The sequence below is a fragment of the Tympanuchus pallidicinctus genome, unplaced genomic scaffold, assembly GCF_026119805.1.
Source record: "Tympanuchus pallidicinctus isolate F22 unplaced genomic scaffold, pur_lepc_1.0 scaffold5, whole genome shotgun sequence".
In the NCBI taxonomy this organism is placed as follows: Eukaryota; Metazoa; Chordata; class Aves; order Galliformes; family Phasianidae; genus Tympanuchus; species Tympanuchus pallidicinctus.
The window spans coordinates 55,288,416-55,311,246 of NW_026294769.1; the positions used below are offsets into that span (position 1 = coordinate 55,288,416).

At 35.8% G+C, this 22,831-nt stretch overlaps 1 protein-coding gene across 5 annotated transcripts in view; it reads left to right on the forward strand.

Annotated features, from left to right (window-relative positions):
• The window catches only part of VPS13B (vacuolar protein sorting 13 homolog B), a 415,034-nt gene that overhangs the window by 44,936 nt on the left and 347,267 nt on the right, over nucleotides 1-22,831 (forward strand). For all 5 annotated transcript variants that reach the window (XM_052704440.1, XM_052704437.1, XM_052704439.1 and 2 more), the window contains exons 8-14: nucleotides 7,520-7,788; nucleotides 10,328-10,423; nucleotides 10,748-10,870; nucleotides 12,886-13,023; nucleotides 14,094-14,181; nucleotides 19,448-19,639; nucleotides 20,296-20,465. In XM_052704440.1, coding sequence (XP_052560400.1) covers nucleotides 7,520-7,788; nucleotides 10,328-10,423; nucleotides 10,748-10,870; nucleotides 12,886-13,023; nucleotides 14,094-14,181; nucleotides 19,448-19,639; nucleotides 20,296-20,465 — 1,076 coding nt within the window. The remainder of the gene's footprint in view (nucleotides 1-7,519; nucleotides 7,789-10,327; nucleotides 10,424-10,747; nucleotides 10,871-12,885; nucleotides 13,024-14,093; nucleotides 14,182-19,447; nucleotides 19,640-20,295; nucleotides 20,466-22,831) is intronic.

Consider the following 22,831-nt stretch of genomic DNA (forward strand, 5'->3'; position numbering starts at 1 on the left):
AACCCAGGGTACCATTGGACTTCATGTCAAGGGCACACTGCTGATGTTCAGCTTGATGTCCACTATGTCCTTTTCTCCACAGCTGGATGGCCTTAGCATGTGCTGTTGCTTGGGTTTGTTCTTCCACAGCTGTAGGATTTCTCATTGCTGGAGTTTGTGAGGCTTCTGTCAGCCCATTTCTCTGGTGTTTGGAGGTCCCTCTGTGAGTGGATCTTGGGTGATTTAGCTTGTCTAGATAAGCATAATTTGTTGGAGAGGGAGTTGATCCTACAGTACTGTATTAGGATAAAAATGGGAGAACTGAACAATCATAGAATCACAGGATGGCCTGGGTTGAGAAGGACCACAATGATGATCTAATTTCAACCCCCCTGCAGTGGGCAAGGTCAGCCACTAGACCAGACTGTCTAGAGCCAACACCTTGGATGTGTAGTACTGAAGTAGATGTATTTATCCATACTTGATTGAGAAGTTTGAGTATACTATAGTTATTACCGAATAGTAATAGGAGAAAGTTGCCCCCAGTTGGAATAAAAGATTGTGTGTGCTTAGACTTACCTGTTATTTTTGTTATAGACTTATCTGCTGTTTTTGTGATTCTTCTCTTGAGTATTAAAGAGATGAAAGTGCTCATTATCTTTGCAAGATGTGGGGATGTGTTGTGCTATTGCAGCTCTTCATCTTTTCACGTGTATATGGAGTGAGCATTCTGTGCAGGGAATCCCACAGTCCTTTTGGTCCTTCAGCCTAGCCTAGTCCCATTATTGGGATATCTTCCTTGCTACCCTTTCGTATTCTGTCAAGGAAACTAGGTGTACTTGAAATTCATCTTTCAACATGCAACACGAACACCTGTGCAATAGGGCTTGGGGGATCGTTTCATTGTGCAGCTGTTTTAACGGATAGCGTGATGATGAATAACTGCACTGTAGGCAATGATATATTGTAACTGGTTGCTGTGAAGCCATATGCCATATTCACAGATGAGTATCAAGTTTGCTTTATGGAGATGGAGAGATTTTGTTAATTTGGAATATGTGTTTAGACACAATTTCTTGCAACACCGGTTGTGTGAGCAGAAGTTAAAATGAGCAGCAAAGAGAAGTGAAAATTAAATAATGTAAAATTATAATGTGTAAATGAGGGAGACCAACTTTGTTTATTTGAAATATTTTTTATTGCTTTAGGAATGTTAACCTTTTCCGTGGAGAACTAGTTTTCTGTGAATGCATTTTAAAAATCATTTATGTTGGCTTGTGCTTTTTGTCTTAAAAAACATTAATACTCCTTTTTGACTGCTGACCCACAAATCTAATTAAATTTGAGATGTATTGGCATGAGTCACACATTGACCTTTTGTTTTTGCTTTTTGCATAGTAGCTTAAATATCAAATGTCTTCTGCTGAATAAAATGAAAATGTTTCCTTCATAGTTTACTGTTGTCAGACAATGAGCATCTTCATCTTTCTGTGGATATCTTCACTTATGTAACACTTTGAGCTTAATTGTTCTGCAATTTGTACTTCAACCCAGAGACTCTTGCCTTTTTCCTGTATTGTTTCATCTGTGATATTTCAAATTATTTGCTCTCCCTTGTCATTAAAATAGAGCTATCTCTTACCTCTTGCCCTGGTTCTGGTGTTTTAATATAACTACCGCCTGTTTGTAGCTCATCCTTAACTAACTCATGCACCTGCTTGTAATTTTATTGGAATAGAGATAGCATTTAAATGATTGGTATTTCTAAATAATTGATTAGTAAGCCCAAATTGTCTTGTGCATTACCCCCAAGTAATCAGAGCACACTGGAATAATTAATTCTGTTAGTTCACAGAATCGCAGAACTGTAGAGGTTGGAAGGGACCTCCGGAGATCGAGTCAAACTATTCTTTCCCACTATTCTCTCCAGAGATCGAGTCTAATTATTCTTTATAATAATTTTTTGAGCTCTTGAAAATTGTTGTAGCATCATTCTTTAACTGAAATTTTCTTACATGTAGAAGTTGATTGTTTCTCTCCCTCCTGCCACATTCTCTTGCCCATTAGTTTTCCACTAGAATTGTTTCAATTTACTGTTAGACAAGACAGCTGGACAGAGAATAGAAGCCTGGGAAGTTTGTCTGGTAGATCGAGATGAATGCCTTGAACAAGTATGTTCTCTAAAGTTGAACTTGAAGCTTTCATATATTGCAGTAGCAGTTCGTGTCCAGTGAACCCAGCATCTCAGCAGTAAAAGGAAACTGGTGTTGTTTTCCTTTTTCCCCCCATTGATTTATGGTAGTCTCTAAGCATATTCTGGCCTAGTAGAAGCCAGAGATTTGAGTTTAGGAAAGATGTTGTTCTGGGTGCAGGAATAAGACACAACCTTTATTTTACTGTTTTGCCTGGTTACTTGAAGCTCTGCAGACGGTTGTCTTGTGCAAAATAAGTGATATGTCTTTAAAGTATAAAAGTACTGTGCCTTGACTGAATGACTGTTTTAGTACTATATCCATGGTATAGCTTTGGTATTAGATTTTCAAATAGAAGATGTTGGGATTAGGTACAGTTTACTTTTAAAAGGAGGTGTGGGATAGCTTTCAGACTAGAATTTGGTGCATAGGATTTTAATTTCTGCAGATGTTAATACCTCTTCCAGTTACATGCAAGTTTTTGTTCATACTTCTTTGTTAGTGTAACATATGTGTAGTAGATCATGAGACAGTTTTTTTTTTAATATGTACTGTCAAGTGTAACTATTTCAATGTCAACATTTTCAGCTATTAACATAGTAAGTGTTACAAATGGATTTTGTGGGAGTCATTTTACTGCCTTTCTATAGTACAATGCATATCTTGTGAAAAAAGTTCAGCTTGACTGCACAACCACTGAATAGCTGTTGAACATGTTGGGGACCACATTAGTTGTTTCTATACCTATTTGTATAGCAACTTATACAAAGTAAAATTGCATGGAAAATGTTTGTTACTTGAAAGCACGTATGTTACTATATTTGACATTCCTCGTGATGGCTCCTGATGGAAGGACAGCAGGATTGTTTTTTTAAAGGTTGTTGCATTCTCTAAGTCAGCGCTGAAGCTGTTAACAGCAGGACAAGGGGAAATGGTTTTAAGTTGAGGAAGGGAGGATTTAGGTTGGATGTCAGGGGAAGTTCTTTACTATGGGAGTGTTCAGGTGCTGGAACAGGCTGCCCAGAGAGGTTGTGGATGCCCCATGCCTGGAGGTGTTCAAGGCCAGGTTGGATGGGGCCCTGGGCAGCCTGGTCTAGCATTAAATGGGGAGGTTGGTGGTCCTGCATGTGGCAGGGGGTTGGAGATTCGTGATCCTTGAGGTCCCTTCCAACCCTGGCCATTCTGTGATTGTGTGATCCAGTTGTTATTAGCCAGATAACTCCATTTCCTGCAAGCTTCTTTTTTTCTTCTTACATTATTAATTCCATAAGTGCTGTGTTTATAATTAATGATATTGTCATCATAGCTGTGAGTTTGGAGTGACTTCTTTAGCTTATTGCAGGTGGAATGTGGGTGAGGAAATGAATTTCAATATCTACAATATTTAATGTTACAAGAAGGAACGTCTGCAGCTGTGTTCTTGAATTACTTAAGTTAATTTGTGCATTTTCATGGTTGATTCAACCAGATGAAAATTTATAGTATTGCCAGAAGGGATGGTGATGTACTCCTTCCCTCTCCTTTTAGTTCCACCACTTGTATTTATGTAGCCACAGACAGAATGGAATCAGGGACCTCACCTGACTGAAAACTAATACAGAAAAAGAATATGAAGAGACTGACTTTATACTCAGTTCCAGACTTAGTCAGAGATATCATAAGTATATTAACCCTTTAAAAGAAAGGATAGTGGATTTCTGAAGATTAAATTTGATTTGAACATGGAAACAGATGCAGTCATGCAGTACAGTCCATTTATATAAAACTGTGAAGCAGAATTGTTCAAATGTGATCTCACCTAATGGGTAGCTAGTAATGGTGAAGTGTTCCACCATGACTCTGGCCCTGTTGTAGTGGGGGTGTCCCTGCAATTCTTCTCTTGATAACGGAATAATAGCAAGAGTATTGATTCTCTCGTCGTATACATTAAGACAAAGAAATTTCTTAATAGTGAGATAAACAGTTTATAGCTGTATTTCTTCATGTTTTTAACAAATGTTGTTTTTTTTTTTTTTTAATGCTTTTGTTAAAACATTTGCAAAGCAAGCAAAACATTTTGGGTTGTTTGCAAGGCAAAGACAAATAATGTTGCTTCAGTGTTAGTGTGTGATGATTATTTAAAGAAGATGTAGCAGAATTTCAACAGTTTCCACAAAAGTTCTCTGTCACAGCTGTCCTCAGGTTTGTATGAAACCTGTTGTGATGGTTTGTCTAAGTTAATCGGTAGTCTGTTTTCCTGCAACATCCTTGCTAGCTTAACGTTACCTGATACTGTTGGCAAATAGGAAGAGGACAACTGATAATGCTCCTTAAGAATTCATATGCATTTTAGATGTTTAGAGAATCATTAAGAATGTAATATGAATTGCTTAGAGCACGTTAGAGTAAATTTCATGCTGCAGTAAAAAAGTGATTCTTTTGTACAAGCTTTTGTCATTTCTTGAATTTGAGGCTAGGTACAGTTTGGGAAAGTTTTCCTTTTTTAATTTGTCTTGCATAAATATCAGAAGTTTTTCTACCTTGTTTTGCTTTAAGGAATGTGTAAACTTGCTGGTTGTGATTATACTGTTTGCTGTCATTAGTTTGGTTGTGTGAAGAATGGGTAAAATACTGGAAAGAGATTGAAGAGAGACTACCATGCTGAAGTTTGACTTATGTAATGTAAGGGAGACTTTCTTAAAGAGTAACCTTTAAGAAAATGGGGAGAGAAACGGGAAGGGTGAAAGTGTGAGAACTTGTGAGTTGAGATGAAGACAGTTCACTGATGCAAGCAAAGCAGAACAAGGAATTCATTTGCAACTTCTCATTGGCAAGCAGGACTCATCATGCATATGAATACTTTTCGAGAAGAGAAATGCCATTACTCTTACTGTCTCCCACTTCTTTCTCCTCCTTCAATGTAGATTTTACACAAAATCATTTGGCACAGGATATCCCTTTGGTCAATTTGAGTCAGCTGTTTGGCTGTGTTCCCTTCTAGTTCCTCATGCTCACCCAGATCCTTGCTGGCAGGTCAGCTCAGGAAGCTGAAATGGCTGTGGCTCTGTGTAAGCGGTGCTCTGTGACAATGAAAACATTGGTATATTGTCAACACAGTTTTCATCCTAGATCCAGAACACAGTACCACATGATTAACTCTATCCCATCCAAAATCAGAATATTTTATTTAGTACTACACGTATTCAGAGCGTACTTGAGATGTTTGGCTCATGTACATAATGAAAAAACCAAGAATGCTTTGGTCACTTATAAATTGCAGAGCTGGCTTGGAGAAGCATTACAAAAAAGGTGGTAAAATGTTTTACTTTGCTAATACTGTATGATAGTTTTAAGTATTAATATATGATTTGCAAAAATAGGATTTTATTTTGATTAAACTACATCTACATGGGATTTACGTACTTCACATAGTTACAAAAAAAATTCTACAAGGAGCTGATGGAACTAAAGGAGAACTCAAATTATTTTAGTACTCATTTTGTCATTTCCCTGCTACAAGCCTTGACTTTTGTATTTTTCCCTTTATTCTTCATTTTATTAACTATTTCATTCTGATTTGATTGTATTACTCCTTCCTCTCAGTATGCCTTGTGACTTTCTTTTTGCTTTGATGCCCTTCTAGTGGGTGCTCTGAGTTGAAGGCAAGACATGATGCAGCATCACAACATAAGGTAGCATGAGAGTTCATGTGTTCAAGGCCTGCTCTAGAAAAGTGGAACTTTTTGAACAAAGTTTCCCAGCATTTTAGATTTGTTGTACTTCCTTTTTTTAAGACAAACAGTACTATAGAGCTTTAACTGTGCATTGAGAGTTTTTATCACCATATTTCACAATCATATGTATTTGCTCTTGATCAGTAGTTAGCATAGTTAATTAGAATCACAAAGCTTTTATATTTAGAAACTTAACATTTATATTTCATGTGTTATAAAGGAATGTAGGTCGTATTTGTTTTCACAGATTGTTGCAGGCTGTGATAGCAGGTGTATCTGCATCTTCGTCTTCTGTCTTACAATATATAGATGTAATTTTAGTTTATCTGCTATTCTGTCTTAATGACTTCTAAAATATTAATAAAAACTATTACACTCATTTTGCATTTTTTACTGCTGTCTTTTGTGTGTACACATACTGCAGCAAGAGGAACTTTAAGTCATGGCTTAACAGGACTGCATGGAGTTGGTGTGGACTACATGGACCAACATAACCCACATACTCAACTTCCAGACTTTTTCTCTTTTCGCACGCATTCCACCATTTCTTTTGTGCTTGCCAAACACAGTCTAGGCTAAACTACTTCAGCCATGCTTGATACTGGTTCTTTTTTTTTTTTTTTTTTTTAGGGGAGTTGGAGGGAAGCTTGCTTTGCCCTTACGAGATGTATTCAAGCATGTACAGAGGATTCTGTTGCGTGTTTTTTTTTCTCCTGTACTGTCAGTGTCTATGTAATTCGGACACCTGTTCATTCTAGTGTGAAGACTAACGGTGCTGAAGCTATTATTCTTAGAATTAGCCATTAGAATGGGTCCTCTGAGTTTGAAAACAAGTAAATAGAAATTGAATATGCTTGTGTTTGTTTGATAGAGTGCTCAGTATCTTTTTCCCTAGGGGAACTACACTGCATCATGCACAGTGTATGGAACTGTGAAAGAGTTAATACCATTCAAGAGTCTCATAAGAATGATGATGAAGCTAGCCAGGCCAAGTTAATTGTGCAGTGCACATTTGGATCAGGAATCTTTGGAAAAATACCTCTGTTCTGTATATTATTCTTTTCCACAGAAAATTGTGTTTGGCTTATTGGTTTACAGATGATGTGTGCTTTTTGCAAAATTTAGAAAAACCTGTATCTTACAATACTTGAAACAAAAGATGTTTTCAACCTTTATTTTTGGTGCTGTGGTGTGTCTACATCTTCCTTGCTATAGCTTTTGCAGATGAGTTCATTTTTTAATTTTCATTTTTTAAATTGAAAGCTATAAGGTAATAATATGTCAGTATTTAGTAGGATTTAATTTGCCGCTTCAGAGGGTGCCTGTTAAAAGAAGTCTTCAGTGCCACGTGCTTTCAAGACAATTTCTGGTGTAGTTGCAAATGTACCACAATAAAATTTTTGCAAAAACCCTTAATATTTTGAAGAGGAAAATCTTTCTGAAACAAACAAGTATTTGAAAGCTTAAGTAGAAATTTTTAATTACTAAGCATATATTCTATGACTGTACACAAAATATTTCTGAATAATATAGGGAGTCTTGTACTAGATAATTTGCATGCTCTAGTTTTGAGTACAATAAATGAACAACTAAGTATGAGTGATTTGAAATTTGACTTAGTTCTTGTATTAAAAGGTGCAGAAGATGAAGCGGGCTCAGTAATGCAATATCCCGCACAATATGTTACTCAAGATCCTTATCTGCATCAAGATGATGATCAGCAACAAGGATGGGTTTCTTGGGCCTGGTCTTTTGTTCCTGCCATTGTGAGCTATGATGATGAGGAGAATGAATCTACTGGAATCGATGATGGAACAACACTGCATCAGCAGAAATCTCAGTCTCTCAAGGATCCTATTATTTCGATTGGATTTTACTGTTCAAAGGCAACGGTGACTTTTAAGGTGAGGATTTTAAGAGTTTGTTGAGGGTGCATAAAGCTTTTGTGACTGTTTATCTACTGTTTGATTTGAGACTGGGGATATTACATTGATGAATAACAACAGGAGAAAAGGGAGTGTTGTAATTTAATTTCACATAATAATACTTCGTTAACTTCAGTGAAAGGTGATTTTGCTATTTGAAGTAGAATTCAAGTGCGAACACTAAAAGAAAAGGAAGCCTGTTAATACACTCGGATGAATGCTTTGTGGGGAAAATCTTAAAAGGCTTTCTGTGAATGTTTATTGTGGTATTCTATCCATCTAATGCTTGTATTATTATGGAAGGGCTCTATCTTGATAGAGCATGAGAATGAGCGTTAGGGGAGTTTGTGTGCAAATACAAATTTAAATTGATAATGTTGTTTTTTCCACTTGAATAAAAAAAATAATCTAAATAGTTTTTGGGCTTCTCTATAGATCTTTCATGAATTTGCAGAAAGGAATAGAGTTGGAACAAAGTGCTGAAATGTACTGATAGAAATAAAAAAAAATTAAGGTTCTGATTTGGCAAAATCAGCATGCTGAAGTATATGCAAGCTGTTCTAGATGTACAAGTGTAGTAGCAAGTGGCTCTTGGTTTAACAGTTAATTGTGTTAAGTGAAGACCAGAACTCTTCTGAATGGGAAATAATACTGCTTCCACCAGCAGAGGAATTTAAGGTTCATTACTATGACTTTTGAGATGTTTGGATGAAGTGCAGTACTTCAGTAACACTTGTTTAATGTTAATGCCCTTAGTATCAATGGCACCTTCCCCTCCCTTTGCCTGTTTGGCTTGCCATTTGTGTCAGAGACAGTGGTTTCAGTGGTTGCGTGGCTCCTTGTTTTTGTTTGGTGCTGTAGCAGAGCATTTAGCATCTCAGTAGTGGGCAGAGAGAATGAGACAAATGATTTTGAGAGCTGTGGGTATTTTGTAGGGGATGTTTGTATCTTTGGTCTCCTGTCAAACTTGATTGCAAAATTTAAGGGCATGAAACATGAACAAACATGTTCTTTTGTGAATCTGTTTCAGCCATCGTTTTTAAAAAAAAAAAAAAAAAAAAAAAGGCTAAATAAATTATGGAGACTTTTCTTCTGCCTTTAATTAAATCTCTGGGACACTACTAAAAAAAACTTTGAGTTCTCATTATTGTGGTTCAGCATGTTCTTTCTTTTGTGCTTTGTCATACACTATTAATTTGGTGCACCCTTTCCTCATGTGAGAAAGCTTGTTAAAATAGTAATAACTTTTCTTGAACAGAATTGGCTGGATAAGGCCTTCATAGAATCAGAATGGCCTGGGTTGAAAAGGACCATAATGATCATCTAGTTTCCATCCCCTGCTATGTGCAGGGTTGCCAACCATTAGCTTTCCTAGTGTTTCTTTGGCAAGCTTGTGCGTTTTGCAGTAAGAAGTGATAAAAACTACTTAGAATATAACATCTTAAACTATAAATTTTAAATGTGAAGTCTAAGACTAATATGGTGACATTTAAGAGGAAAACAGAATTCATTGTTCTGCTTACATCCAAAGAATGTATGGAATTAATTTGTGGTTCATATTTTGGTTAAAAAATAAGGTCAGGTTTCTGCATTAGCATTCTGAGCAGTTGATATCATTTCAGCTAAAAATCATGCCAAATTAAATGTTGCGTTTTCTAATAACAGTGAAAATGATTCTTGTAATGTCTGAATTCTTGTAATCAATTAATTGCTTTTCCTCTACAGTAATTGCACACAGCTGAAGGGTGATTAGTGACTTTAAAAATCCAATTTTCTTGAACATTTGGATTACAAGATTTTACTTTGAAACAGCAACCGTGTGTGCAGTCCTGATGATTATAGTGAGAGCTTATGGATTTCTAATATAAAAAATAGAATTATAACTATTTAAGCTGCTCAACATAAACAGTTTATTTTCTTTAAGTGCAAAAATACTCTGGAATGTTTTGTATCTCTTCTTCTTTTGTCTTAGCTCCAGATTATATGCTTTTTAAACAGAGTGTATATGAACTAGCTTTTTTAATGTTTATATCAAATCATGCAAGAAACATGAACGTGTGTTTTTTTCTGAATTGCCATTAAAAAAAAAAAAAACAAACAGCAAAATAAATGATTGCAGTTCAAAGTGTTTCCTTAATATCAGTCTGTTTAATTTTTTTTTTTGTGGGAAGAATAAATAATTCATACTTAGGGATTTTTACAGCAATTTACAAACTAATTTGAAACCACAGTGATCTAGCAGCGTATCTGTTTCATCTTTCACATAGTTTCTCTTTACAGAAGTTGTGATTTGCTTATCTAGTGGATGTAAAACTTCTTGTTATGGCGTACTTCAACTAGAAGTTGAATATGAGAAGTTCTGATATGGATAATGTGGCACAGCTGTTGAACTGCACCTGTTTCCTGCTTGTTAATAAATTGTCTATAGTTGAATTCATCTTCAGTTCTGTGTATTAATGACATTGTCTGTTTAATGCTAATATTGAATATATATGGTGTTTATCCTATTGTTTCATAGCTCACTGAAATGCAAGCTGAAAGTAGTTATTATAGCCCTCAGAAAGTAAAATCCAAAGAAGTTTTGTGCTGGGAACAAGAAGGAACCACAATTGAGGTAATATTCCAATCAATTTTTTATTAATTACTGTACTATTTACTGTAGTCTATAGTTTGAGACATAACATTTTTTGAAATTACTTGATGACTCATTTTCATATTCTGCTGCTGTTTGTGTAATAATTACATATAAAAGAGTAAGGGATTAACCTGGTGTCTGATCACCGTAACACTAGAATTTTAGAGAAATTATAAATATCATATTTAACTCAACTATTCATTAGAGCACTAAAGATATGGAAGTCAAACATTTCCATTTATGTTTTTTTCTATTTGTTATGGACGGCAATTCTTCAAAATATCACACTTTTTCCCTCACTAGGTCCTTATGAAAGGTGAACTTTTCTTTGATTGCCAAATAGGTTTTGTTGGCTGCCAAGCTATGTGCCTTAAAGGAATTATGGGGATTAAAGACTTCGAAGAGAACATGAATAGGAATGATGAAGTGAGTATATTGAAGTATTAGTTGACTTACTGAGCAAAGCAGTGCTGGTATGCTTTGTTAAAATATTTGATTGCAAGAATTGGAAAAGCTGGTGTTGTCAATTGTCATTTAAGTTTTTTGGATGCGTCAATAACAGAACAGAGCTCAATGTGTTTTCCTTTCAGTTGAAAAGACTAGAATCTAGGAGTGAAAAGTTGCAGAATGTAAGATTTTTTTTTTTTTTTTGAGAATCCCACTTCTCCCTTTTGTTTCCCCCCCACTCATGATGTATTTTTGCTTAGTTAGATCTTGTATAGCAAATTGTAACACAGTTAAATTTTTTTTTTTTGACAGTACAGAATTCAATAGAAGTTCAGTGTAATGATGTGTACTAAGTAATAGAGATAATAACAAAAATAGTGAAGAAGTATATTGCCTCATTTTTCAGTTGTCAAGTGAAATGGAGTAAGATGCTCTGCTGGCCTTGTTACAGGCGAGGAAGAACTGGTTGGGGATTTGAGAGTGGATGGCAGCTTTGCCTGCAGGAAATAAGAGACTGATGTTTAAAACTGTGAGAAGAGTGAACAAGTTAAATAGTAGAATGGTATCCCTTGGCTTCAGAAGAGCATATTCGGGCAGGATTCTGTGGAATGCTGTTCTAACAGGATAAGAGCCTTAAACCTGGTTGAGCTTCAAAAACAGCTTTCTGGTCAAGAGACTTGTTCTGATGTGCAAAAAACATAATTATGGCAGAAGTGCAATATAGATGAACAAAAGTTCCTGACTGCACTGAAATATGAAGTGAAACATTTTTGCATAATGGAAAAAATTGCTGGAAATTAACTCCATTTTCTGCTAGTGGACTGTGCTACTATGGAAAAGCTGAGTGATATGCAGAATACACTGACTTTATCAAAGCCTTTTAATACAGCTTGTCCCACAGTGTTTGGGTCACCGTGCTCAAAAAGATGCATTCAGAGGTACCAAGTCCAACTGGTAGCTCTTTGCTTGCGGTATTCTTCAGGAGTCACTCTCACACTGTGCATGCCCTCCCCTTGTTGTCAGCGCCAGGGATCCTTTCTCTCGCCATTCTTTCATTCAGTCTGATGGCTCCTTGAGCTGACTCCCTTATTTGCTTTTCCTGTTATCCTCTCATATTGGTTAAACAGGGGGAGTGTGAGCTAGTATTGCCAGATAGCTGAACCACTGAGTCACCAGCTGAAGTATCTGGCTTAAGGTTAATTACTTGAATTTTGGATTGCATGGAGTGAGTGAATGACTGTCCTGAAGATTAGTTGATAAAGGACTTTTGGCCATTGCTCCTTTTCCGTTTTCTGCTACACTCTAGATTTAAATTAAGAAAAACTCTATGGGAGCAGTGTTGTTGACACAGCTTTGCTTGTTCTCTTTGTGTTGCTACACTTGGGACTTCTTGCTTTTCATACAGGTTCTAGCTTTGATGCGTGTGGTTAAGAATGGATAGCTGACAAAAATCAGTCTCACATAGGTTGCCTTTTTGAAGGAACGACTCTTGGTAGTAAAGTTTAAGTTTAGGAAAGAGGATTTGAGATATGGAGAAAGAATGTATAACACCATGAAGAAAGAAGAATGTTAAAGCAGGTTATACACTGAGATAACTAATGGTTTTGGATAGGTTAAATGAAGCATCTGAAAGATACTGGTCAGTCAGAAGTGGAGTAGGTAGTGACAAGATAGTATATTGGTAAGACAATGGAACAGATTTCAGAATAACAATGGTCAGAAGTTATTTTCTCTTAAAACTAGTATGTGTTCTGCTTTATTAGTTGTACTTTATTACCTTAAGCTGTTTTTATTAACTTGAAAATGGGGTGAGGGAGTGGACAGGAACTTGAAAAAAAAAAAAAAACTTAAAATGATGTCTTGTTTTCATTCATGATGAAGTATGTAACTGAAGTTCATGTATTAGTGTGTTAATCATAATTGCTATTAACTCCATTTTTCTTTTTTTTTTTTTTTTTTTCCCTTGCTCTATTATGCTTGACTGCTTTACCAAGGAGGCCTACTTCTTTAGCTGTGGAGAAAATACGAGTGCAAAAGGGAAGACATATCTGACTAATTCACTGTTTGATTACAGAAGTCCAGAAAATAATAGTATTCGTGCAGAATTTATATTGGATGCAGCTCATCATAAGGTCTGAGAATTAACTTCTGTCTTATAAAAAAAAAAAAAACACTTTCTAATGCTTTCCAATGAATGGTTGTTTTTAGATCTGTGTACTGTTAGAGATTTTGAACAATGCTAGCTACAGAGCAACTGCAGGGGAAATTAGACATATGAAAGAAGGAAAGTCCGGTTTATACTTTTTTACACTGAAGCAATAGCTTGTTCACAGTCTTCAAACAGACTCTCTTGGAAATCTGGTCTGGGGACATATTAATTCTTTTGGGTGTGTGCTCTATTCCTCTACTGAGAGGAAGTTTTGCTAATTCTACCTTAGCAGAGACAGATTTTCAGTTACTATTTGTCTGTTGTACATTAAAACTAAATTATCTGACTGTCCCAACCTACTAAAGGCTGGATGCAGTGACCAAGATGGTCACTTCCAGGTGTGATGCCCTGTGTTGTTAATGTACTGGTAAGCCACTTACAATTTTGAATATATTAATTTTTTTTATTTTATTGTTATTATATTCTCCAGTACTTATTAAGTTTAACATGAAGACTTGCATTAAAAATAAGTGAAATTAATTAGTGAAATCACATACATATTCAAACACCTCTCATAGTTTTAAGTTTTAGTCTTCCCTTGACCTGTTCGTTTTTATATATGTGTATATATATATTAAAAATACTTGGTGGCATATAGTCTTGCTAAGCTATTACTGTTTAAAGATAATATAAATAAATTAGCTTTAGTTTTGAATGTTGTTAATTAGGCGGATCTGTTGGATGCAAGGGGTCAAGTGAAGAATATTTACTCCATTAAAGGTACTAATTAACTAGAAGCTATTGATGAATTGGTCAGTATGTCCACTGGAATTATGGATGTGCCTTTGTGTGGCCTCAAACAGAAGTTATATCACCTACCAGAAAGGTGAATTCTTTGGGATAACCTCTGTCCTTTGTTTTGATAAGCCTTTCAGTGTGTTGATGCTCAAATCCAAACACGAATATATCTCTCTCATACCGGCCTATCAGTTGGTAATCTCAAGATTATTTCCTTATACAACATTTTCTTTGTTTGCTTTGCTTTGTTGGTAGGAGACCTACACAGAGATAGCTGGAATGCAGAGGTTTGGGGCTTTTTACATGGATTACTTGTACACAATGGAAAGCACCAGTGGCAAAGGTACCTTTTTTCTTTGTTTACCATGTTAAATAATTGAAACAAAGACACTACAGACCAAACTGGTCCTTGACCAGTTGTCCTCTAACTTACCTTAGGTTTACCATCATGCTCGTACTTAAAGGGGTTTCATCTGCACTGATGTGTTTGGCTGTTTGTTCTGTTGTTGATTGTTGGTTTTCTTTCTTATTTTTCTGCATAAGTTATTCAGATGATACCACTTCCAGTCAGTGGCTAGACTGAAAATAATTTTCTTATAGCAGCAGTAAGGTTCATTAAGTATCCTTTTTCAAAATTACTATTGTTATTGACTTTGGAAAGCAAATGTTTTGAGATATCTTGGAACTATGTTGACAGTCTACTTGATGCAGAAGATAAGGACTCATTTTCTCCTTTGAAGAGAATACAAGGTTGAAAGAAGTATACCTTCAGAATAATTCAACTGACAGTGTAAGCGAAGGTGACTTTCATGGTTGCAGAGAAGAGGGTGGGGAGAATTAATCTTTAAAAGTATACATCTCAATGATTTTGTAAGCAAATGCTAATCTAAAGCATGCACACTAAGGTATTTGCTAATTCTAAGTAGTTTTTCAGATTCCCATAAATTCTCTTCTAATTCTCAGACAGAATAGATTTGATCAAGTATGTCTACTTTGAATGTCAAAAAAAACCACCTATACAAGGTAGTTATTGTATCAGAAATCATTCTAAATATTCTTATTATACATTTATTATAATTAATTGCAGTGTGACTATTGTCAACAATGTATCTATTGTTGACTAGCCCTTTTCAGAAATTGCTCCATTCAAAAATATTCTTTTTTTAGCTCAAGGTCCTGCTATTTTCCCCTCTTCAGTTTCTCTTCTATTTTTTTCAGTTTGCTTTATCAGGATCTTAACTTGTATTTTGTGTCATTCACAAGGAAGACACCTCATAAAATGTAACAACTTCCTATTGAGCCTTTCAGTGTGCTTTTAGTTCAGCTTTACTCCTGTAATTCAGCTACTTTAACACATAAGAGAATAGAGTAGTTAATTTTAAATGCATTATTAAAATTCTTCTAGAAAAACAAACTTTATATTTTTAAATACATTAATTTCTTTGAAAAGTAGATATGACACTTTGTTTTCTAGGTAATTTTCTATGTTGAAAGACATGCATGTAGTTAATAGAGCATGAACAAATAAGGGTGAAATATATTTAAAACAACGTATAAATATTCAGTTTTCTGATTACTATTGAAATCTTGCTACATTTTTAATATGTGATGTTTAATCTTTGTATATATTTTACTTCCCTGTTTTGACACTAACAATGTTTTAATTACAATCAGTGCACACCACCTTTCTCTTTAAAAAAAAAAAAGCTAGCAGAGTTTAAATTATAGGAGGTAGTTACTGTGATTGTAAGATTTTTATCTATTGAGGCAATTTTGGTTTGACACCTTCTTTGCCCCTTTAACCTTTTCTGAAGCATACGATTACTGATTAAACCATGAGTACCTCCTGGATAACATTAACCTCAGGAGTTTTGTCTGTCACTTGCAGAAATGCATTAATCACTTCCAGTATTTTGAATAAAAACAAGATAGTGAGTCATGCACAGAAGTGTTTTGAAGTTGTTCTTTATTTTTCTGTTTTGTTTTTTACTTTTCATTACTGTGTAATGCAACACAGTAAATTCCTTGAAACATATTGAGGTATGTTGTATTGATCAATGATTGCATGACTAACAGATCTGATGGAGTGTAGTTTTTAAGTTGCTTTGTTTATAAAGTATATCTATTTTGATGACACGTTTACTTTGCAGCACTCTGATGTGAAGCTTTTGTCAAGCAGAATTAGGCAAAGGTTTTGTGAAGGGCTGGATACTCAGTGATCAGTAACCTGCTTTCCCTTTGTGCATCTGTACAGTTTAAAAAGTAACCTGTAAGCACTGAGTTCTGTAGAAATCAAATACATAATTACACTTAATTTTTACACAAACTGGTTTGTATAAATATTGTTGCTTCAGCTATCTTTAAATCTGAAGTATGTTGAAGTGAGTTTGTTTTTCTTCATGTGAAAAAGCAGACCATTATTAGGCCATTATTAAGTCTTCTAGAGGCTTTTGGCCATGTTATTTTTTGTGAGATTAAGTTTTTTTGCGCTTCCTTATAGTATCTGTCAGAACTGAACACAGAAGTGCTGAGAAAAATGTTAGTTGCTTGTTAAATAAAGCACACCCTGACAGCAGACTGTATGTTGACTTTTTTTTGTTTATTAAATAGGTTTTACGTATTAGTTTCAAGGTTTGTTTTGTTTGCCATTTAGAATTTTGCATTCTGTAGTATTTCCATCTTGAATAGTCTTTGTATGGTAGGAACATTTTGTTCACATTCTCCATCAGAAATACAGAGGCAAAGTCATGCGAACTCCAGCCTTGGGGCTTGCCTGGGCTGCACTGAGTGGAAAGGAGTTTTCTTGGGCCACATATGTGTATGTTGCACCAAAAATGATGCCTCCTATTTATTCCAGTGGAAACAATAAGCAGTAACACTGATGTTTTTCTCTGTAGTCACCACCATTAGCTTTTCACCAGCAGTGAGTGAGAACCTTTATGTTGCACTTTAAAACAAACAAACAAACCAAATACAAATCTACACCAGCAGAGGTGACCACTGTCACCACTGCTGAAACATGAAACACCACCCAATGCCCCACTGCGCTCACGTCCACTGTTTGGCCTCAATCAATGTTCAGAGAGCAAGTAACAAAAGTTATTTTGCTATATGAAGGCAGGAATAAGTTGTGATTGTGAAGCAAGGGATATTTTTCTCTGTTAAGGTAAGTCCCACATCTGGCAAAAATACACAATCAGATTGCTATTTGAGTTGAATATTTGATTGCAACTCTGTACATTCAATTTGAAAATTTGAAAGTTATTTATTAATGTCTACTGAAAATAGAATTGCAAATAAATAAAAAAGGATAATGTTTTGGTGATCTTGAAACCTGTCCTCAAATTCCTTAATCAGGATGGAAAGCATGGCTGCATATATTTCGCTGTTCACATTACTGTATTTAACCATTGCATTAAAATACATAAAATTCTTTGCTGTAACTCGAGTCATCACAGCACTGCACTGTTCTTGTGCCATGCACTCAGTCCAGACTGCCCATTGCACACCAATGTTTGGTTGTTGCTGAGTGGTGGGTGTGTGCCTCAGGCTGGGCTGCTCAGTGGGACAGAGCTGCCACCATGATGGCGCAGGGCAGGTGGTGGCTGCAGGCTGGGCTGGGCAGCATGCAGCCTGCAGGCCGGGGGCTGGACATTTCTGGACTAGGTGCTTTCACTATCCACTTCTATTCAGACAAAGCTGTTAGGACAAAGCTAGTATTCCTGCAGTTATCAGGCCTGGGGATGTGTGCAGATTGTTAGGCCAGCTCTGTGGCATATTAGACATAGTCTCAGTTTACTAGGCAACCTTTCTTGCCTGTGCACTTCTGGTAGAGAATGATTTAAGCACAAGGGGAAAAAAAAAAAGCATTCAAAGCAACCTCCCTTCCTCTTCTGCTGAGTGCACTTCGCCCAGAGTTGAGACTGGTCTTAGACAGAAGACTAAGTTTCTCTCGGATAACCTTTGTTTAAAAAAAATGAGATTTCCCTTAAAGTTGTAATGTGCACTGTGCCCTGCTGTTCTACTATGAATCCTTGGCTGCGTAGAAGTGCACAGGTCCTGTGCATTCTTGACAGAATGGTAGGCTGGTTGTCTGCAGCAGCTGCGGTTCCTGCTGCCCAGTCTGCCCAGCTGTTCTTCACTTGCCCCTTATGTTAGTACGGGCAGGTTGTCTTGTTGAGGAAGTTTGCGTAACTAGAATTTGGAGACACAATGCTTCTCCAGGTTTTGTGTCATAGTTCTCTACAAGTGTGAGAAATTTTATTTGCATCCAGATGGATAGGTGAAAAGCAGGAGGGATGGGATCTGCCTTGCATAGTGAGTTGGTGTACAAGATCTGGATTGGAGAAGAAAGAGTTAAGAGTTCAGAAATTATTTGAAAAATATTAATGATGAAAGGCATAATGGGAAAAGTAGGTGCACTATGTACATAGCCTTTGGTTTCTTTGGCTTGACCTCATTGAAAGGCTACAAGGAAAGTACGTCAAATGGACAGCTTTCAAATGATGTGTGTGCATGAAACTGTGAACACCAAGGTGAAGCGAACTGCAATGACTTCCTTGCCTGTTTATTTCCTGTTTGTCACAGTTCTGACAATAAAGTTATGAAGTATTGTGCTATCTCAAAAGTAGCACTATCCAGATTCAGTGAATGAATTAAACTGTCATCTTCAATTTTATCACATTTTTTCTTTTTTTGTAGGTTAAGTACTCTGAGAGTCCATTTGATATGATTGTTATTTTGTCAGGCTGTTGATTTGCACAATGGTTTGTGAGGTATATGATATTTTGTGCTTGCACCAAAATAATGAAGACATTGTCAAAATAGGAAGTTACTGAGGGGGAAAAGTGGAATTTTCTGAACTAAGTGTTAGTGATGTGAAGTTTTTTTTTTTATAAGCCATATGTAAGAGGAATATTTAACTGTCTGAAATTTGTTTAACAGAAGAGTTTTCTGTAAGTATATCTAGAGGAGTGTAGGCATATTGTTTTATAGCTTGTAGGTGACTGGTGTACACTGAATGCCTGTATCTCATTGTGAGAAAATGATAGTTATACTTGAACTAATACAATACATTCTGAACACAAGTGTGTTGATCTTTTAGATACAGAGACTCAACAACCCTTTTATTCCTGTGCTTGTCTTGAAAACTTGTTTGAGACACAGTGATTAAAGAAGTTTTCTTGCTGCCCCTGCTTTACCTCATCACTGATTGGAAATGAAGGCTTATCTTCAGTTGTCAATCTGATTTAGAAGGTGCTGAAAAGCAAAGCTGTCTTTGGCATCCTGGTTTAAGGTTCTGCAGAAGTTTGGCTGTTATTAGAGAATCAAAAACTTGAGAGTTACAAAGATAATTAGAAAGTCACTGAATGGATTAGGCTGATCATGGTGGTGAGGCAGAATCTTGCCCTGTTTACGAAACATTAAACAAGAGCTATTTCTGTTTAAATACATTAAAACTCTTGTAGCATATTGAATTGTACAACTTGCACTGTATTCCTTGTGTAAATCTTTGATCGCTGGATTTGAAACAAAAGTAACTGACAACATTAATGTTTTATGTCCATTTGTTTGGTGTAACTTGTTGCTGTTTGTAAAATTTCTTGTAGTTTCTGGGAATCAGCAAGACACTTCTTCAGTAAAGAATGAAGAGTTTGGAAATGTTCAGGAGATGTCTACAAAAAGCCTCATTGTGGGTCCACTCAATCTTCGACTGGATAGCAGTGCAGTGCACCGGATAATGAAAATGATAGTTTGTGCTCTAGAACATGAATATGAGCCATATAGCAGAACTAAGCCAGGTTTGCTCTTATTGCATACATGAAATATACAGAACTAAACCAGAACTTCAGTGATTCTGAAGTTGCAAATTCCAAATAGTTAAAATCTTCTAGGGAATATTACCATTCCAAAGAAATTTCCAAAGAAAAATTTTAAATAAACATGAAACATTGATGTATCCCCATCAGTGCTGGCTATACCTCTTCAGATAATTCCAGGCATTTTGACCTTCAGACAGTCTGAAACAGTTTGATTCAATCACTAGTTTCTTGTTGAGTAAAGGGCTTATTTCACTGGCAACTTGAAGTTCTCTTAGGATTCTTAGGGAAGAATGCCTGTTGACAATTACTTGTTTCAAGTAATAGAGAAACTGGACAAAAAATGAATGGAAAAAAGTTGTAGTAAAACAAGATGACTTTCTTGTATAAAACTAAAAGAGCTTTACAGATTTCTCACGTCTAAGGCTTGGATTTTCTATTTTGAAATCCAGTTACTGTTGCTTTTAGCCTTAGTTAGAACCAGTGAATTGCAAAAAAAGAAAAGGTTAAGTATATTAAATATGAAGGAGGAAAGAAAGTTGTTTTCTATGTTTTGGTAGTTGCTAACTGTTTTTGAAAAAGCCACTGTAGTCTTTTATATATTTTAGTCAAATTTATGTAATCTTGATTTATTTTAGATCTTGCAGATGGAAATAGAACTCTGCCAAGCTCAGAAGAAGTAGCATCGTTGGAGGAATACATTCCTACTCGTCTTACAACATTCACCATTCTGAAATGCACAGTTATAATCCCTGTGGCAGAATTTAATTTACTAGACCACTTGGTGCCTGTAATCATGGGTGAGAAGGTATGTACACACCAATTACCTTCTTCATATTAGTGCATGTTATTCCTTAGAAATGATTAAAGCTAAAATACATGAAGCATGTTGAACACATTGCCTTAATACAGGCCTGGTTACACCTCTGCTTTTCATCTCATCATGGGAAATACCAAAAATTGAAACTATACCTACCCTGGGGTGGAACTGAATTTTCTCATTGGACTGTTATGCTCTCTGCCAGATGTATTACGGATTTCCAAATGAGTTTGGTGCACATGAACTTTCCCTGTAGATAACTAAGGCCAGCAGTATGTCTAGTAACTAACTAGACTTGTTAAAACTGAAGGTACTGGTATGAAAATAACATTTGGAGGAAAAAGATTTTAAATCATAAAATGGTTTGGATTCATGTTAGTCATTAAACACACATGAAAAGAAATAGCTATGACTTGATGTTTTTTTAGGGACCTTTGGATCAAAAGCAAACTTGTTGCCATTTTGCTGTGCAAGTCTTCTCATACTCAGACAAACTGCAAATCTTTGAACACACATTTAGTAGAGGCTTAACAGATGTTAGCAGGCAGCTCTGTTTATTTTAGTCCCAGCCCTGATATCAGGAAGGCTTTGGCTGTTCTTGGACATTTAACTGCTGTAGATCATACTGTTTGATCTGATTACTTAGTGGTGAATCAGTTTTTTTTCTTCTGAATCTTAATGATCCCTCCTTCTGCTTAAATATTCAAGATTTTAGGAGAAGTGATCTGCATGCAGCGTTGATCCGAGTGATCTGTGGCACTTGAAAATGTTGAGAATGAACAAAATACATGGAAATGTGCTTTTAAAACAGACAATTGGATCTTGGCAAGTCCCTTCCAACTGAACTATTTTATATCACATAAGTGGATTAAGAACAACAACAAGAAGAAAACATTCTCACAAAAAAAGCACAGTTAAGATTTTTGTGAAGCAGTTGGGTCAGAAAGAGCCAGAAATGCTGTTAACTAACAGCTGGAATTTGTTGTTATCTTTTGGAAATATGTAGTATAATTTCAACAAAAAAATCCCATACTATTTTTATTCCCATGGGACTTTTTTCTCTTGTGCACAACATATTATAGGAGCGAAGCAGTGCTTTGTAGTGAAGATTTAGTTATGTTTACCTCCTGCTGCAGAAGTGGGGAAGGTATTTTATGAATAAGAAATAACTAGAAGAGAAGAAACTGTATTCTTTATTGATTTCAATTTTTAGGAATTTTTTGTCTGATACTAAACACTTCCAATGACTTTTTTCCACAAGTGACTCCTAACTACATATTCTTTGTACTTGAGGGTAATGATTTTTTTTTTTTTTTTTCCCCCAATGGGATGTATTTTACAGCAGTTCTCAGTATCTTTTGTTCCAATTACAGCAACGGGAGTTGGACTTCTATTTGTGAAGAGTTTTGCTATGTTAAACATTCAATAATTGATATTCAAGTTCAATTAAAGAACAGAATTGTTTCTGTATCAACCTTTGTTTTAACTTGTAATTTGTTGTCTGAAATGCAAATAACAGCTGCAGAATACACAGTTTTGTGTATGAGTGTTTATAAAGTATTTATGTTTGAAAAAGGTGAATGTTATTGCAAGTGTTTGTTACTTTTTTCTTCAGAGAATGATTTGAGCACTGTTACATTATGGAAGGTACAATTGTTTTAAATTGTGTTGGTAAAGTAAGTAGATACTGCTGATTATGGGTAAACTAACTTGTGCTTTGTGTTCCTGTGGAATGTGCTTTATTTCCAACACATTTAAGATTGTATGTGTAATTCAAGTGAAATTCTTGATTATTTTTTACTTGGAAATTTCAAATTACATTTCCTGAGTGAAGCCTAGTGTGCTTAAAATAGCAGTAATTTCAAATTTTAGATTGAAACTGATTACATATAAAATTAATATCCTATTTTGATACAAGTTCAGTAAAAACTGTTGAATTGATAGAGTACTTTGGATTGCTAGAGGTGTCTGGAGAGCAACTCTGTGTTTAATGTATTGCTTAAAACAAGTCCAATTAAAGCAGGTTGCTCCAGAGTTTCTCCAGTCAAGTATACTCCAGGGATGGAAATTGCCCAAAAAGCTTTTGCACATACCTCTTTGGAGTTAACTGTTTCACATTGTGTCCGTTGTTACGTCTCCTCTCACGGTACACCTCAGACAAAAGTCTGCCTCCATCTTCTGTCCCCTCCCAGCAGATAGCTGTATATAGTAGCAAGATCTCCCTTTCACAGAATCACAGAATTGTAGGGGTTGGAAGGGACCTCCAAGATCATCGAGTCCAACCCCCTGCCAAAGCAGGTTCCCTACAGCAGGTCGCACAGGTAGGCATCCAGGCAGGTCTTGAACATCTCCAG